This window comes from Antechinus flavipes, chromosome 5 (genome assembly GCF_016432865.1).
Source record: "Antechinus flavipes isolate AdamAnt ecotype Samford, QLD, Australia chromosome 5, AdamAnt_v2, whole genome shotgun sequence".
Lineage (NCBI taxonomy): Eukaryota > Metazoa > Chordata > Mammalia > Dasyuromorphia > Dasyuridae > Antechinus > Antechinus flavipes.
Window position 1 is genome coordinate 291,232,622 of NC_067402.1, and position 17,706 is coordinate 291,250,327.

The 17,706-nt window shown below is 39.3% G+C and overlaps 1 protein-coding gene across 1 annotated transcript in view; it reads right to left on the reverse strand.

Moving 5' to 3' along the window:
- Positions 1–1,609: 1,609 nt before the first annotated feature.
- SULT4A1 (sulfotransferase family 4A member 1) overlaps positions 1,610–17,706 on the reverse strand; it is a 43,795-nt gene continuing 27,698 nt past the window's right edge. Inside the window, exons 3-7 of the mRNA XM_051962308.1 lie at positions 16,405–16,485; positions 16,200–16,326; positions 8,911–9,005; positions 7,034–7,172; positions 1,610–3,524 (exon numbers count right to left, since the gene is read on the reverse strand). Of these exons, the coding sequence (XP_051818268.1) occupies positions 3,412–3,524; positions 7,034–7,172; positions 8,911–9,005; positions 16,200–16,326; positions 16,405–16,485 (555 nt within the window). The 3' untranslated portion in view covers positions 1,610–3,411. The remainder of the gene's footprint in view (positions 3,525–7,033; positions 7,173–8,910; positions 9,006–16,199; positions 16,327–16,404; positions 16,486–17,706) is intronic.

Sequence of the window (17,706 nt, forward strand, 5' to 3'; positions counted from 1 at the left end):
CAGATCCTTTTGAAAGATTTTTTCCCCGGTTGACTTTTCCCTTCTTATCCCAATTGTTTAATTTTATTTACATAAAAGCTTTTCAATTTCAGGGAAGATAAAATGAATTTTTTTCCTACCTTTTATGATCACTTCTGAATTCACTTCTGCTTGGATTATAGATATGAAAGTACCTGATCTGGTGCTTTTCTAATTTTGTTATGATCTGACTTTTAATATTCAAGCCGCATTTGCATTTTGAGCCTATTGTATAATATGGTATCAAATGTTGGTCATACTTAATATCTCCTCGACTGCTTTCCATTTTCCCCAACAGTTTTTGTCAAATAAGTTCTCCCTAAGGAATTTATGTTCTTGGATTTATTAAACATTGTCCTAGTAAGTTCTGTTCTCTCTAGAGCCTCCTTATCTTGTATGTTCCATTGATCTACTTTTCTAATTATTAACTAGCATTGGATATTATTTTGTAGTGTTTATACTTATTACTTTAGAATATATTTTATTTTATTATTTCTCTTTAATTATTCTATTATTTCTCTATAATTTGAAGTTATTACTTTATTATTTCTTTATAATTTGAAGTCTGCTTTCTATAATTATTCTATTCTTTTTCTATAATTTGAAGTCTAAATTACAACAAGGCTTTAGAGGAGACTTCTTATCTTTCTTCTTGAGATCAAGTAAGCATTTTTAAATGCCTTTTGTGTACCAGGTACTTTGTTTAGCTCTGGAGAAACAAATAAGAAAAAAAAGAAACAAAAAAGTCCTATTTTGGTGGACTGGAGCAGGCATTTGTTTAAAGTCAAGCCGACTTGCATTCAGAGCCCTTCTCTGCCACTTACTAGATGTATGACGCTGGGCAAGTCCCATTTTTTCTGAGCCTCAGTTTCTTCTGAATAAAATGAAAAATTTGTACTCAATGACTTCTAAATTTACCTCACATGATACATTATCACATCAAGGTCTTCCTTCAACTGGGGAAACAATATGTACACACCAGTTGACCAAAGAAACCATAAGCTCCTCTGGAGTATATATGGGAAGGGATTAGGACTCTGGCAGCTCAACAGACATCCAAGAATTGTTAATAGAATTCAGGAGATATTAGGAAATTTGCTTGCAAAACCACCCAATGGAAATGTAGCCAATACGTAAATTTTAGGTAACTCATTGACTGGGAACTCTACTTTTGCAAAGGGATTTGACTTTAGTGTGACCCTGAGAAAAACTGGTGCTGAGAGGGGTTTTGCCTCGATTAAAATGGTTGGGGTAGAGGTAGGGATAAGGGGATGCTCCTATGTGATGATCCCTGCAGTGATCTGCATAGGTGAACAGGGTTGGTAGCATTGACTTGTCAATGGAAAAAGATGAGCTTTATTAAGTAAGATGGGCTCTAGGCAGAAAATCTTGTCTCAAGGTTCCTTCAAGCCTTGCCTTAAAGTCCTATCTGTGACCCTCACCGGCAGGGTGATATCGGGTCAAGTCCCTTCACTGGGTATCAGCTTCTTCCCTTGACTAAACTCCTTGGACTGTCCACAGTCCTTTGAGAATAAGAAAACCCAAGAGCATCATAAACCATGATGATGGCGGCATCTGAAGGGACCCCAGGCACGGAACATGTCTTTATTAGAGAAGCAAGCGAGCAAGCACAGAAATAACACGCAGTGCTTAAGGTCAATACAATACGAAAAATAGAAAAATAGAAATGAAATTTCATGGAAAGCAGCCTCACACACAACTAGACAAGAGAAGGTGCTGGGCCATACTATCGGCCACCTGCTCTCCAAACAGCATTTTCTTTTTCTTTTATTTAAAAAGGAATAAAAGTATAAATCCAGTGTCTACACCTGTGTTTCAAATAAAGCAGCACAGAATTGAGCCCTTTGGGGTGGTATCTACCTTCTAGTGCTAGAACTTGGGTAAGAACTGCATTTCAGCAGCTGGTTCATCTTAGAAGAGACAAGCATTGTCACAGCTCCCATGGAAAGTGATTCAGAACCAGAAGGCAGCCGCCCACATCCCTGCCTACCTCCCTTCTCACTCTCCTGTCCCCCATGCTTTTCTCTGATGCTCTTGAGAGTCTCTTTCCTTACCCCTCTGGGTTCTCTGTGCTTCAGGTCTAGTGGGAAGGCTATAACAATATCCCCTTTCCTTTCAGATACCGTGAGGTTCAGGGCTTATGTAAACAGGAGCAAGTACTGGTCTGAGTGAAATATATAGTGTCAAGCTTGCAAAATGTTTCTCCTGCAGCCAAGGACTCAAGTACAGACAGAACAACATAAACAGTATGGAAAAAGCAAGAATATTTTATCAGTCTCATAGTTGGCAGTCGGCTTGCCAGTTTCAGTTGACTGCTGTCTTAGGGGACAAAAAAGGCAGCTATGGAGTAAAACAATTTCCACTTGCAGTTTATGGCTAATGTTTTCTGGCACTGTAATGTCATCTTCCATTTGAATACTTCAAATTGTGTTACATGCCCGTGTGCTGGACTCCCTTTGCCATAACTCTCTCACCAAAGTTCTCCTAACAATCTCCGCAAGCCTCTAAATACACCCCCCCCAAAAAAAAACATGCAGAAAGCCCTCCCTCATCTGGAAAATGATTTGAGTGATATGAGCTAGCCTTGGAGTACAAGCACAGTTCACCACCAATATGCTTACTGTCTGATTGGTAACATCATTCTTAAAGAATTAATTGACTCTCTAGTTTTTTTTTAAGTAACACCATGCTTCCATTAGATCAAGGAACTATGGGAAGCCAGGATATGCTTATATTTCAGAAGAGACACCAAAGACTGAGCCCTAGAAAAATCAAAGAAATAAAAGCTCTCTCCTAGCCTCTTGTCCCATCCCCACCCTCCGTCTTGGAGCCATTACTCATCTAAGAACCAGCTAATTGTGCCCTTTATGATACAACTACAAAAATAAATAAAACAGTTAACCCCTGAGATCATTCTAGAATTCCATTTGGGCTAGTCACTGATTCCCCTCTGAAATGAACTTTTTTGGTTTACTTTGTTTATTCAGAGTCTGGGTGAAAAGCTCTATAAAATACAATAAATAATCAGGATGGGGCTTAAAGTATACATTCTAATTGCATATATGTTACATACTTTGTACTTATATATAATATAGTCCATCACAGCTGCATGTTTTTGTAACGGCTTATGTTCATACGAGTAGATAAGGGACTTCAAACACTACAAGTTAGAGGGCTGTTTGGGACTGAAGGTAATTATGTGGCCTACAGGTATTTAGCTGTTGGCTTTTTCCAGTTGTTTTACACAGAGCTACCAATGTTTGTCCAGCAAGTCATAAGGGAACGCATCAAGGGCTTCTAGCTAGTCGTACAGGACACGGGTGCTGCGAGCATGCAAAGTTTTTTGTAGTTTGAGTTTTCTCTTTATCTCTTTTATAAGTAAAAGTCAAAGACAAGATCGCACTTTCCCATCTTCTGTTTGTATACCAGATCAAACTTCTCATTCATGGATACAGTGAAGATGTCCTTCCATAGCCCAACTCTTCCTGAAATGAAAAGTAGACAAGGTATCATTTGAGTTCTACATGCCTGCTGCATTAATTTCTAAATGATAGGGACTCTGGGAGGCTTGGAAAATGAAAACACTAGGCTCCAGACTATGGTGGCCAGAGATAGAGTCAGCAGATAATTTGTAGGCAACTCTGCTTCAGTGGTTGGATTCTCACTGACTGAGGTTGTTGGGAAATATGACTTGACCCTAAATATATCTGAGTACATCAGTGCTTGTGGGGACTGGTGGGGACCTTCTCTAAGGTTATCCAGCTCAACCCAGAACTAAACAGGAGCAAGTCATCATCCAGACTCCTTTGAAGACCACAGATGAGGAGAAACTCACTCTCCTCAATGTCTGGCATAGAGCAGTCACTTAATAAATGCTTGTTTATTCATAGATTGATTGATTACCTCCTGAGACTGTCTGTCCAACTCTTGAATAGGTTTGCTCTTTGGAGCCACATAACTGCTGCCTCTTTCATGGCAGCCCTTTCATTGAGGACAGGGACCATTTCCTACTAAATCTTTTCTTCATTAGGATAATATTATAGGATCCCAGAAGTAGATAAGGAAGGGAATGTAGACTAGTCCAGCTCCCTAATTTTATTGAGAAGGACCCTGAGGCCCAGAATGGGCAGCGAGCTTCCCAAAGTGACCCAAGTAATCCGTGGCAGAGCCACATGCTGTGACTATAAGCTCAGCACTTTCCACTGTCTCTTGTTCCACATGTCCACATGTCCCAGATGGGATGGACCCCATGGAATTAATCACATTATAGACATAAAGTTCTCAAGGCAGGAATCAAATGTCCAGCACACATGTCCCAACAGGCAACTGCTGCTCTGATAGGGGCACAATACAGTGGTGGATTGGCCAAAGTTGTGTAAGAGAATTAGAATGAATGTCTCTGTTTTGCAACTTCACTGGCAACTACCAGGTAACAAAGTACCCCACCTCCAATGTGTACTATCTGCACAACCATGGATATCTGTACTAATCAGACAAGTCTGATTAACTACTTTGAGTCTCGGTTTCTTCCCTTGTAAAATGAGGATTTATAGGATAATGTAGGGAATGAGCTGCCCTTTAGTAGGAAGCATATGACATACTAAAAATATGGGAACCTCCTCAGTCTGCTTTGACTGGGCTGATTTTCAGAATAGATCTCACCCTTCCTACTTAGCTCACGCTAAAGAAAATTTTCATAATGGACAGGAAATCTGATAAGACTGCTTGATCCCATCTTTCTTCCGGTAACAATGAGAAAGGAAGGAAAGGACCACACAAAGGCTTGGTCTAGTCAACAGAGGATAATAAAAGACAGCAGTGTCTTTTGGCCAAATCTGACCACGGAGTTGATTTTTCCCACTGTAAATTTCAGTGTGACTGCCTACACAAATCTATGTATTTGCCACTGGCCTGTTCACACTGGTTAATAAAAGGTGTTCCCAAACCTTACCATTCAACTCCTAATAGTGTAGATAATAGTTAATTTGATCTTGTTGGCCTTTTGCAATAGACAGGATCTTTGCTTCATGCCTGATCTGATATTATTGTGTCCAAATCCAGAGAGAAACAATGGTCCTACTGTGTTCTGCTCTGATCAGACTTCATTGGAAATACTGGGTTTAACTCTGTGTGCCACATTTTAGGAAGGATGCTGGGACAGAGCACCCCACCAAGGTGGGGTGATAACTGAAAATCACATTATATGTTGATTGATGGAGAGAACTGAAAAAGGAAAAACTTAGAGGGATTTGTGCCTGCAAGTTTCGAGTATTTGAAAGGTTAAACAGTGGTTCTCAAACTTTTGTTTTCAGTATCTTTATCCTATTAAAACTTATTGAGGATCTCTCCAAAGCGTTTTTGTTTATCTGGATTATATTATGTCTACATTTACCATATTGGCAATAAAACTATTTTTGAATTTGTAGACCCTCTAAAAGGGTTTCAGAGATCCCCAGGATTTTCTAGGCCATACTTTGAGAACCACTGGAACACAAAGCAGAAAGAAGGATCTTGCTTTGCTTGGTCTCTGGGGGTAGCACCAGGAACCATGGTGGGAGCTAAAGCTGAGAACATTTTTGCTTAGCCCAAGTCAATATTCCCTAACCATCAAAGCTATCCCCAAATGGAGTGGACTGCATGGAGTAATGAGAAAAACAGGGATAGGGAGCCAGGAGAAAACTGGTTTTGAATTCCATCTCTGATGCACAGTGACTGAATGATGATGAACAAATCCAATTAATCCTTTGTGCTTCTGCTTCCTCATCTGTAGAGAGGTGATAAGACTAAGTATGTAAGCACTCTACAAGTCATAAAGCCCTCTAGAAATGTCGATTGTTACCATTGAACATCGCCAGCACCTGACACGGTACCTGGCACCCAGGGGCACTGGTTGGCTGGTTCATTGCTTTTTCAGGCATAGACTACATCGGCACTCAGTATGAATGTTGTAGAAAGGAGTCATGATTGGATAGGAGTAGACCGAAGGCCTCTGAGATGCAACGCTGAGATTCTGTGATCATATATTTGGAGGCAGAAGTCTGAACGTAGCTATTTGTTGGCTTGTGAAAAATCTAAGATAAGTGATCACAGGATTTGAAGCTCAAAGGGATTGAAAAGATTCACTTCAATTCACCTGGCAATTATCACATATCTCCTATAGGCCAGGCCCATGCTTGGTCCGTGGGGTCCAAAAAAAAGGAAACAGTCTCTGCTCTCAAAAAGGAAAATCACATGTGTACAAATAAGTTAATATTACTTATATATGGGATAAATGGTCATTTCTGTGGGTAAGAGTAAGTACAACTAGAGTAAGTACAAGAAGGGCCTGGACAAAGGGGGATCCTCAGCAGACCTTGGAAAGAGGTTAGGAATTCTAAGGTGGCAGTAGGGAGGAAGCGTGTTCCAGGCACGAGGCAGGGCCTAGGCAAAAGGCCAGCGGAATGGAAAGGTGCTGCGGTGGGAGGTGGAGTGTGAGAGTGAAACCGGAAGGAAGGCCGGCGTGGCCTTCCATCTCTGTGACCAGAAAGGGGTTTGGGGCAAGACGCTGACTGGGGTCTGATGGCAAACGGAGGACTTGATTCCTGATCCTGGAGGCCACAAGATGCTATTGATGCTTCCTGAGAGGCAGACAGGACCTGGGCTGTGGGAAAATCACTGCCATCTGAGTGGAGGAGGGCTTGGAAGGGGAGAGACTCAAGGTGAGAAGAGTCATTAATGGCTACTGCAGGATCTAGCCTGAAGCCGGGGGGCCACAGGATAGTCTTTAATTCCCTCTGTCAGTGTGCCTCCCTCACAGGCTCCCCACACCACCCGCTTGGCGGTAGCTCTGCACACGTTGTCATTATCCGAGCTTCCGTCTGACCCCGTGATGGCAGGGCCTCTTGTACTGGCCTGGGTGCCTCACAGAGGGCTCTGCCCACAGGAAGGGTGGGATCAGCGGGGCCGACTGGTGGGAAATGGGGCCAGAAGGTGCAATGGGGAGGAGAGAGCTTACCGCGCCCAACGGGAAGTGCCTCCGCGTTGCAGCACTGGTCAATGAGCTGGTGGCAATGCTCCACCATGGACTCCAGCTGGGCCTTGTCGTAAGACACCCCCAGGAACCTCACCAGCTGCTCCACCATCGTCGCCAGGTCCTGGGAGAGACATACAGGAAGCATGAGGAGCGATGCATAGGCTGGGCAGCACAGGGGTCCCTCCTCCCCTCTCCCCTCACTCTGGGGAGGGCCAAGCCCCATACAGGACCAAGGAGGATAAAGGGCAGAGCTGCGCCAGGCTGAGAGAACAGAGAGGTAGGGCTGGGGACCAGCCCCGTCCCACGTGGCAGCAATCAGCGGGCAGCCCTAGAGCCCAGGATGTGTGAGGGCGACACGCTTTAAATCCCCCAAGGAAGGAGAGATGTCATAAACTAATGGGTCTTGGCAGCTTATCACTCCCAGTCATGGCATCTGGAACAGAAGAGACCTGAGAAACCTAGTTCAACCCTCTTTTTACAGCTAGGGAAACTGAGGCCTCAAGAGGGGAAAGCGCCAGCTTAGGTTCACATGGGTCCACAGAGAAGCTCCCTTCTCTTGCCAGTCTGAAATACTAACCCCCTCGGGTGTCCTAAATGCCTCCCTTTTCTCTTGGAGTCAGCAAGTCTCTTGTGAGCTGCTCCAAGTGACCAGCTGCATGTTGGATGCTGTGCTGGATGCAAACAAAACCCTAGCCTTGAGGGTCTCAGACTCAGAACTTGCTCTGCTCATTTGGAATGGTAGATTGAAAACAACCCTGCTCTGTCATCATTGAATCTAAGTTTGAATACCAGCTCTGGCCACGTAAATAGCTGTGTGACTGTGATCAAGTCACTCCCTTCTCTGGTCCTGAGAGGTTTCCTCTCAAAAATGAATCACAAAATTGGAGGCCAGAAAAACCCTTTAAAATTAACTCTTTCATCCCACGCCCCATCCCCAATTATACCCCCTAAGCCCAGAGAGGAAGGTGACTGATCAAAAAGAGTCCTAAGGACAAGTAGTAAAGCCAGGATTCCAGCTCCTGCTCACTTCCAGAAAAGGTCAAAAGAAAGACCAGAGGCTGAGGTTTTGACCCATCCACAGAAATACTAAAAGTAAAGAAACCGAGAACAGGCTCCTGATGCACAGATCCAGCGCCATACCACTCACTGCCTAACCTGCAGTGGACAGAACCAACCCAACTTGCCATTCTTCAGCAGTAAACACATGTACTTTGGGGTGAGTGGGCGTGTGCCCACGGAAGCTGAGAACACGTACTAAGGGAAGAGAGTATTTGCGTAGATGTGTATGTGAAAGAGTTAATACTGCCTGAAAGTACATGTGCTGGTTGGTGTGAGAGACAGGGAAGATTTGCACATGCCCGCAGGGATAGATGAAGAAGGACTAGGATGGGGACCAGGAGGCCCAGCTGTGCCAGTTACCAGCAAGTCACACGGCCTTCTCAGGCCTTAGTTACATAAAATGAGAATATTAAGCTGGATGAGTCCTATGGAGCCTTTGCTTCTGACATGATAATCTTGGAACTTTTTCACATCAACAAGACTGAATTATTCTCATAATTTAATATACATATATATTATATGCACACCCATCCAATAGCATGTTTTGTGTGTATGCTGAGGAATATGGGTTGGGTTGATTCTTCATACTTTGAAAATCTTTACACATCCTTTTCCTGATGGTGTCCTTACCTCTGAAAACACCCCTGGCCATGGAGATCCAATACAGTTTTAGAGCGAACCCACGAAAAAGCATGAGGATTCACATCGGAGGGAAGGGGGATATGATGGGAATGCTGCCTGAAGGGCACACTCAGTGCCTTTGAGACCCCAAGCCACTAGTGTTTCCAGACCCCACTCACCCGGTGCATGTCTTCATACTTGAGGAAAAGCACATTTGAATCCATATGATGGTCCCAGAATTCCTGGACATGCTCAAACCATGAACCGTATCCTACTGCAAAAAAAAACAACAGGGAACAGGCTTGTCCACAGCAGGCCCAAGGCAGAGGAAACCCCTGTCCCACTGCCATGTTCCTCCAAATATGGAGCAAAGCAATCCCAGAAACCAGGTAACATGTGAAAAAGGTTTCCCTAGCTGTCCTGCCTGTGCTTGAAGATAAGCCGTTCCACTTTGGGAAACCTCTAATTAGCCTTGAGATAGATAGGGCTGAGAACAGTCTCTGAGGTCAAAGAGCACAAATCCAAGTATGACTGTGATGCTGAATCCAAGCCCTCTTCAACCACAGCTCTTGAGCCATTTCTGCAGACCCCCACCCCACCCCATTGTCTCCTCTTCCTGTCTAAGTGAAATGTTTCTAGTTCTTTCAGTGATTTCTCTATTGGCCAGTGTGAATGGGCAGTCTGTCAATGTTCTCCTGTCTGTTAACACTTTTCATTAAAGGAACCTTGAGTGTGATGTAGTAGGAAGTAAAAGAGGACCCGAGTTCAAATTCTGGTTCTGCTCCTTCTGACCTTGGACACGTCATTTGATTTCTCAGGGCCTCAACTTGTCCATCTTTCAGAGCACTGGGATGAGAGGGTTGATGAGGTTCTTCTAGATCTGACTTTCTTTGTTTTTAGCTCATTTCTAACTCTGGCATTCAATGCTCTCGGGTCTGATAGCCCATTGGACTCCTTTCCCCATATCTCAAACATCTTTCTAATCTCTCCCCTAGCCCATAGCAGTATTCCATCTTTTCGGTCTATCATGATCTCCTTCCCTCCCTCCTGCCCACTCAGCAGTACTGACTTGTCCTACATTCCTTTCTCTCAGGGATCTCCTCTCTGCTGGGTCAGAGAACAAAGAGAAATCTGATCAATTTGTTGGGGAGGGCTAATGGGTATGAACCCCTTCCAAGTAACACATGTACATTTTCATAATAGGCCTTCAGTTCCTTAGTCTCTCCTTTCCTTCCCCCCAAAAACCCCAACAACAAAAACAATGTGGAAATTTTAAGCACTATGACCAACAGGTCATAGAGAGATATAGTTGGATAGGAAGGTCTTTCATTGATCCTGAAATCAAACCACGTTCTTATAGCTTATTTAATGCCCATGCAGGGCCAGCTCTGACCAAGGCTAATCCTTTATCTCCCTGAAGCACCGTGTTCCATCACAAGTCTCCTCTGAAGAAGGATGAGAAGAAAGATATAATTTCAGTGGCTGCAAGCTTAATATGAGTCAACAGGGTGATACAGTCTCCAACAAAAGCTACTGGGATCTGAAGCGAGGACTCACTTCCAGGAATAAGGAGGCACCTGGCAGCTTATCCTGTATTTTGGCCAGTCCAGTGTCTGGAGCATTGTGTTCAGTTCTGAGGGGTATATTGGCCTACAAGCAAGAACAGCTGACCTAGAAAAACAGAGAGTGATCGGAGGAAAGGAAATGATTGTTTAATGAAATAGAGAACTTCTAAATATTCCTGATGAAAAGACCAGAACTATGTAGAAAATCTGAAATGCAAACACAGGACTTAAGAGAAGCATAAAAAGAAAAACAAGAGTGAGAAATCATAAGGGACTGATGTTCATTCTTATATGGGGAGATAATGTAACCTCACAGAATGTTATTATCATCAGTCTTAGCAGGAGTCTAATTAGACAGAAAGCCTGGATGTGGTTCTATTGTATTTGAATGGTCTGAAAAGAACAATGGAAGGGTGGGGAAAAGGAATATACAGGGAGAGAAGGGGAGTAAAGAAAAATGGGAAAATTATCTCATATAAATGGAATATACCAAAAAATATGTTAATGCAAAGAAGGGGTCAGTGCAAGAAGAGGGTAATTCTTGAACCTCACTCTAATTTGAACTGATTAAAGGAGGGAAGAATACACATATATCCACAGTTAGATATAGAAATTCATCATATCTAACAAGAAGGTTAAAGGAAGGAAAAAGGAGGGATAAGAGCAAGGGTAATTGTCAGAATCAAAACCAAGTCTCAAGAGGAGGAAGGAGAAAAAAGTGGAGGAAAAGTATAATAGAATAAAATGGATGGAAAAATACAGTTAGCAATCATAATTGGCAATGTGAATGGTATAGCCTCATTCATAAAATGGAAACAGATAATAGAATGAATTGGATTTCAGAATTCAAGAATAGATTACTTATAGATTCACATAGTTAAAATAAGGGGCTGGAGCAGAATCTATTATGCTTCAGCTAAAATAAACTAACAAGAAGATAGCATTCATAATCTCAGGCAAAACAAAAGCAAAAAAATTTAATTACAAGGAGTAAGCAGGGAAATTATATTTTGCTAAAAGATATCATAAATAATAAATTTACCTTGATACTACACACATATACACCAACTGATATAGCACCTAAAATTATAAAGGAAAATTTAAATAAGATACAAGGTGAAATAATAAAAGTAAATTGTGAGGTACCTTAATTTGCCCCTCTCAGAACTAGATAAATCTAATAAAAAAAAATAAACAAGAAAGAAATTAAAGAGATGAATAGAATTTTAGGGGAGGAATAGATATGATAGACCTATGAAGAATATTGAATGGGAATAGAAAGAAATATAACTATTTCTCAGCTGTACATGGAACTTTTACAAAAATTGACTATGTAATAAGACATGAAATCCTCACAAATAAATGCAAAAAACCCCAGAAAATTAAATTCATCTTTCTCTGACCATAATACAAGAAAACTTAATTTTAATAAAGCCCTTTGAAACAAAAATTTAAAATTAGTTGGAAACTAAATAAGGTAATTCTAAAGAATGGGTAGGTTAGAGAAAAAAATCATAGAAACTCAATAATTTCACTAACAATAATGACAACAATGAGACAATGAAACAAAATCTGAAGCACTAAGGAAAATTTTACATTTCTAAATGCTAAATTCAATAAAAGAGGAAAAGAGCAAGTCAACAATTTTGTCTTGCAACTTAAAAATTTAGAGAATTCACAATTAAACTTCCCCCAAATTAAAACCTAAGCTATAAATTCTGAGACTCAAAAGAGAGATCCCCTAAATTGAAAGATTTTTTAAAATAATAAAACTAGAAACTGGGATGTTTTTAAAACAACAATTATATAGATAAGCCATTAGTTAATTTGATTTAAAAGGAACAAAAAAAAACAACAATAAGTTGGCAATATCAAAAATGAAAAAGGTGAATTTACAATCAATGATGAAAAAATAAAAGCAATTATTAGGAATTATCTCATCCAACCATTTGCCAATAAATCTGACAATCTAAATTAAATGCATGAATATTTATTGTTGTTGTTTGATCATATCCAATTCTGTGTGACCCCATGAATTTTGTTCACGGGGTTTTCCTGGCAAAAATACTGGAGTAGTTTGACATTTCTTTTTCTAATACCTCTCCATTTCACAAATGAGGAACTAAAGCAAATAGGAGTTAAGTGATTTGACCAGGGTCATACAGTTAGTAAATGTCTAAGGTCAACTTCCTCATTCCAGGACTGCTATTCTATCCACTGCATACCTAGCTTCCCCAAAATTTATTTTAAAAATGTTAACAGATTAATAGAATAGGAAATATGATACTTAAATGGTTCTATCTTAGAAAACTAAATTGAACCATAAATTAACTCCCAAAGGGGACAAAAAGGACCAGATGGATTCCAAATACATTTTTACCAATCATATAAAGAACAATTAATTCTAATGCTATATGAATCATTTAAAAAAATAAGTAAAGAAGGGAACTTAATCAAATTCCTCCTATGACACAAATTTGGTTTTCATACCTGAATCAGGGAGAGACAAAAACAGAAAGAAAACTATATATCAGTTTCCCTAGTACATATCAGTACAATACAGTATAGTAAAATCCAAGCAAAGAGATTGCAGCAATACATCACCAGAAAATCATATATCATAATCTGGCTGACCAGGAATGCAGGGCCAGTTCAATATTAGAAAAACTTTTAGCAAAGTTGATCATAATAACACCAAAAATAACAAAAAATTGTTATTTTAGTAGGTGCAAAATTTTTTTTTGATAAAATATAATACCCACTCTTGTTTAAAAAGAAAAAGAAACTAGAAAGCTTAGGAATAAATGAAACATTTCTTAATGTGATAAGAAGGATCTATGTAAAATCGAAATCAAGCATTATCTGTGATGAGCTCAAGCTAGAAGCCTTTCCAATAAAATCAGGAATGAAGCAAGAATATCCATTATCACTTTTACTATTCAGTGTTATGCTAAAAATGCTAGATGTAGCAGTAAGAAAAGAAAAAAGAAATTAAAGGGATAAGAATGGCAAAAAAGAAACAAAACTATCCCTTTTTTGTCAATGAAATGATAGTATATTAGAAAACCCTAGAGAGTCAGCTAGAAAACCTTCTGAAAAAATTGACAACTTCAGGAAAGTTGCCGTATATAAAATAAACTGATATAAACTATTAGCATTTCTGCAAGTTGTCAACAAAATCCAGTAGGAAGAGATAGAAAGAAAAATCCCATTTAGAGTAAAATACTTGGGAGTCTGCCTGCCAAGACATATGCAGGAACTTTATAAACACAATTATAAAATGTTCTCTGTACAAATAAAGGCAGATCTAAATAACTGGAAAAATTAATTAGTCATGGATGGGCTGAGCCAATATAATAAAAATGATAATCCTACATAAATTAATTTACTTATTCAGTTTCATACCAATCAAATTATCAAAAGACTACTTTATAGAACTAAAAAAAATCATCTAGAGAGGATAAAAGACCAAATCCTACATGAATTAATTTACTTATTCATTTTCATACCAATCAAATTACCAAAAGACTACTTTATAGAACTAAAAAAAATCAGCTAGAGAGGTACAAAAGGCCGAGAGAGAAAGGATACAGACAGACAAAGACAGAAACAGAGAGAGAGAAAGCAGAAAGGAGGGAGAAAAGGGAGGAGGGAAAGAAAGGAAGATCAAGAGGGGAAAAAAGGAAGGGTACCTAACAGTATCTGATCTAATACGATATTACAAAGTTGTATTTGTCAAAAAATAGTTTGGTACTAGGTCAGAAATAGCAATGTTGATTAGTAGAATAAGCCCACTAAGCTAGTTTAATGAACCCAGAGATTTTAGCTACTGAGGCAAGAACTTACTATTTGACCAAAACTATTGGAATAATTAAAAAAGTCAGAAATTAGAGGTAGACCATACCTCACATATATACCAAAATAAGATCCAAATGAGTACATGATCTAAACTTAAAAAGTGACATCATAACTAAATTAGAGAAGGATAGAAGAAATTACCCTTCTATGAATCTATGAAAAAGGGAAGGGTTTGTGACTAAACAATAGATAGAAAGGATCATAGGAGATAAGATGAACAACTTTAATTATATAAAATTTAAAAGAATCTGTACCAAAAAAACCAAACACAGATTACATTAGAAGAGAAGCAGGACAATGGGAGAAAATATTTGCAGCAATTTTCTCTAATAAAGCTCTCATTTCTAGGAGATATAGAAAATTGAGCCACATTTATAAGAATAAAAGCTATTTCCTAATTGATAAATGATCAAGGAACATGAGGAAGAAATCCAAGCTAATAGTAACCATATGAAAAAGTGTTCCAAATCACTAATAATTAGAGAAATGCAGCTTAAAACAACTCTGAGGTACCACTTCACACCTATCAGATTGATTTAAATTGACAAAAAAGGAAACTAAGAAATTCTGGAAATGTGGCAAAATAGGGACACTAATGGACTGTTAGTAGAGGTATAAACTGTAATAATCCTTCTGGAAATTAAACCCAACAAACTATTAAAATACATACGCCCTTTATCCCAGTGATGTGTTATTAGGTCTATACCACAAGAAGATGAAAAAGAAGAAAGAAATAGACCTTTATGTCCATTTATTGCAGCTCTTTTTTGTATTAGCAAAGAATTAGAAACTGAAGAGATGTCCATCAGAGAATGACTAAACAAGTGGTGGTATATGATTGTGGTGGGATACTATTGTATTATAAGAAACAATGGAGGAAATAGTTTTAGAAAACACTAGAAAGACTTTATGATACAAAGTGAAATGAGTAGAATCAGAACAGTTTCTGCATTAGGAACAATGTTGTAAGGATGATCAGCTTCAAAGATTTAAATACTCTGATTAACATAATGACCAACCACAATTCCAAAGGACTCATGATGAAGCATATCATCACCGGCAGAGAGAGAGCTAATAAATTCAAAGCAGACTGAAGCATATTTTGCTTTTCTTCCTTTTTTGACATGGCTAATGCAACAATATGTTTTACATGATTTTGTAGTAGATTTTGTTTTTCTTGTCTTCTAAATTGGTGGAGAAGAGGAAAGGAAGGAAAAGAATTTGGAAATGGAAATAAAATTGAATTTTTATAAAGGAATCATCTTGGGTCAAGAATGACTCAGAGGCAAATATCAATCTCTGGAAGGATGGTGGTGCCTTCAACAGAAACAGAGATTTGGAGGAGGAATGGGCTTGGGAGAAGACTAGAGAATCCTGATGTGACTGTGCTGAGTTTGAGAAGCCTGCAGAACATGTCCAACAAGTGGTGTAGAGCTAGAACTCAGGAGAAAGCCCAGCATGAGGCAGGTGAATGGATGAGGTGGCTCATCATGCTTATTTCAAGTTTATGGTTGAACAATGTTTTTAGTTCTATTCACATGACACAAAAGAGCCCTTAGAGATTCCACATAGGTTCTTTGATTTGAATTATGTTACATGAACACTGTGAGACATGAGTAATAGAGTCCTAGGTCCTACCACCTGCTGGTGCCCCATCTTTCCCATCTTCTTCCAAGGGTACTCATCCTGTGTTTTTTACCAATCCCTGAGCACACCTCTCCTCCTCCAGACCTTTCACCTTCATTCATGATTTTCCCTGTGCTTGCAATACCCTTTTCCTCAACCCATTTCTGCCTCCTTGAATCTTCTCTGTCCTGCAAACCAAGCTTAAATGTTACTTTCTCTAGGAAGTCTTCCATAGTTTATTTTCCCTGATTAGAAGTACTATTTCCCCAGTTTTCTCCTATGTACTTGTTCTATTCACATTCGATCTCTAAAGACTTGAAGATGGGATTCACCTAAAGAATAATGGAGGGGTAGTGTGAGCAGGTTGTAAAATGCCTAAGGAACACATTGGTCTATTCCTCAAAACGATGCTTTCTTACATTTATCGTTCATGAATCTTCGACAGAATTCTTGGAATGTTCCCCTGTAGCTCATGGTCCTCAGAGAGCGGTGGAACTGGTAGTAAGAAACCACCAGGTCTTTGGGGTTGCGAGCCATGTATATCACCTATCAACAGGAAGACACATTATTAGATTCTGGCTGACCTCCCACAGGCTGGCCCTAGAAGCATTTGATGGCCATTACCTTGGAGTCGCCATTGTGGAGGTCTGAAGGCAGGAAACGGTAGGGGAGGTGGCTTTTAATGAGTCGAGGAGATGTAAGCTCCTGCAAGAGAATAAGCATAGCAAGAATAATTATGATAATAATGACAAGAATATAGAGTTTTAGAAGATTTTCCTTACAACAATCCTCTGAGATAGGAAGCAAATATTGTCTTTCCCTCTCTGCAAAATACTAAATGACTTCAAAGCTTTCATCCACTTTTGAATTCTGTTATCTAATGTCATATTGTCTCCCCTGAACCTAGGTTTGCTCATCTGTAAAATGAGTATAATCATGCTTGCAGTGTTTCAGTGTTTACAAAAAGCTTTGCTTGAACAAGTCTATAAAGTAGGAGATATAAAAAATACTAATACAATAACTAATTCAACAACAAAAACATTTGTATAGCTCTTTTAGGTTTGCAAAGGCCTCGCTGGGAGAGAGCTACCATTATTTTCTCCATTTTACAGATGAGGGAACTGAGGTGGACAGAGGTTAAGTGACTTGCTGGTAGCATACAACTAATAAATGTAAGAGGCAGGATTTGAATTCAGGTCTTTCTGCCTCCTGACCCTATGTTCTGGGCACTCTGGGGGCCTCTTGATGACCTGTACTTATTTGTATGTATTTTGTATATACTTGTTTACATACTTGATTTCACCTTCCATCAGAATGTAAATTCCTTCAAGAAAGGGACTCTTATTTTTGTTTTTGTGTCTCTGATACCTAGCACAGTACTTAGAAAACAGTGGGTGCTTAATAAATGTTTGTTGATTGATTTCTATATCACCAATTTAAATTTGTTCACTTGTAATGCACAATGCAGATCATGAGACCTCTCTGAACACTTCTCTTATATCATCCTTATGTGGTTCAATTCAATTCAACAAGCTTTTATTAAGTGCTTACTATGTGCATACATATCCCAGTCCTTAAGAAGCTGATGAATGTAAGCTCTGCTAGGAAACACTGGACATTTCATAGAATCCAATCCACAGAATTGGAAGTGATCTGAGTGGCCACCGAAGCTAATTCACACACCAAAGACATCCCCCTTATCTAACCACTAGATCATCTCCACCATCTCTGCAGACTGTTCATTCCACTTTAGGATGAATCTAATTCTTAGAAAGCTTCTTAATTATTATTTATTATTTTATTTTATTAAATATTTGTAAGACTTTTTAAAGGCATTGATATTTATTTTTATATATGCATAATATGATACTAATTAATGGATAATATTTATAAAATTTTCTAAAATATATTACTATATTTCTATTT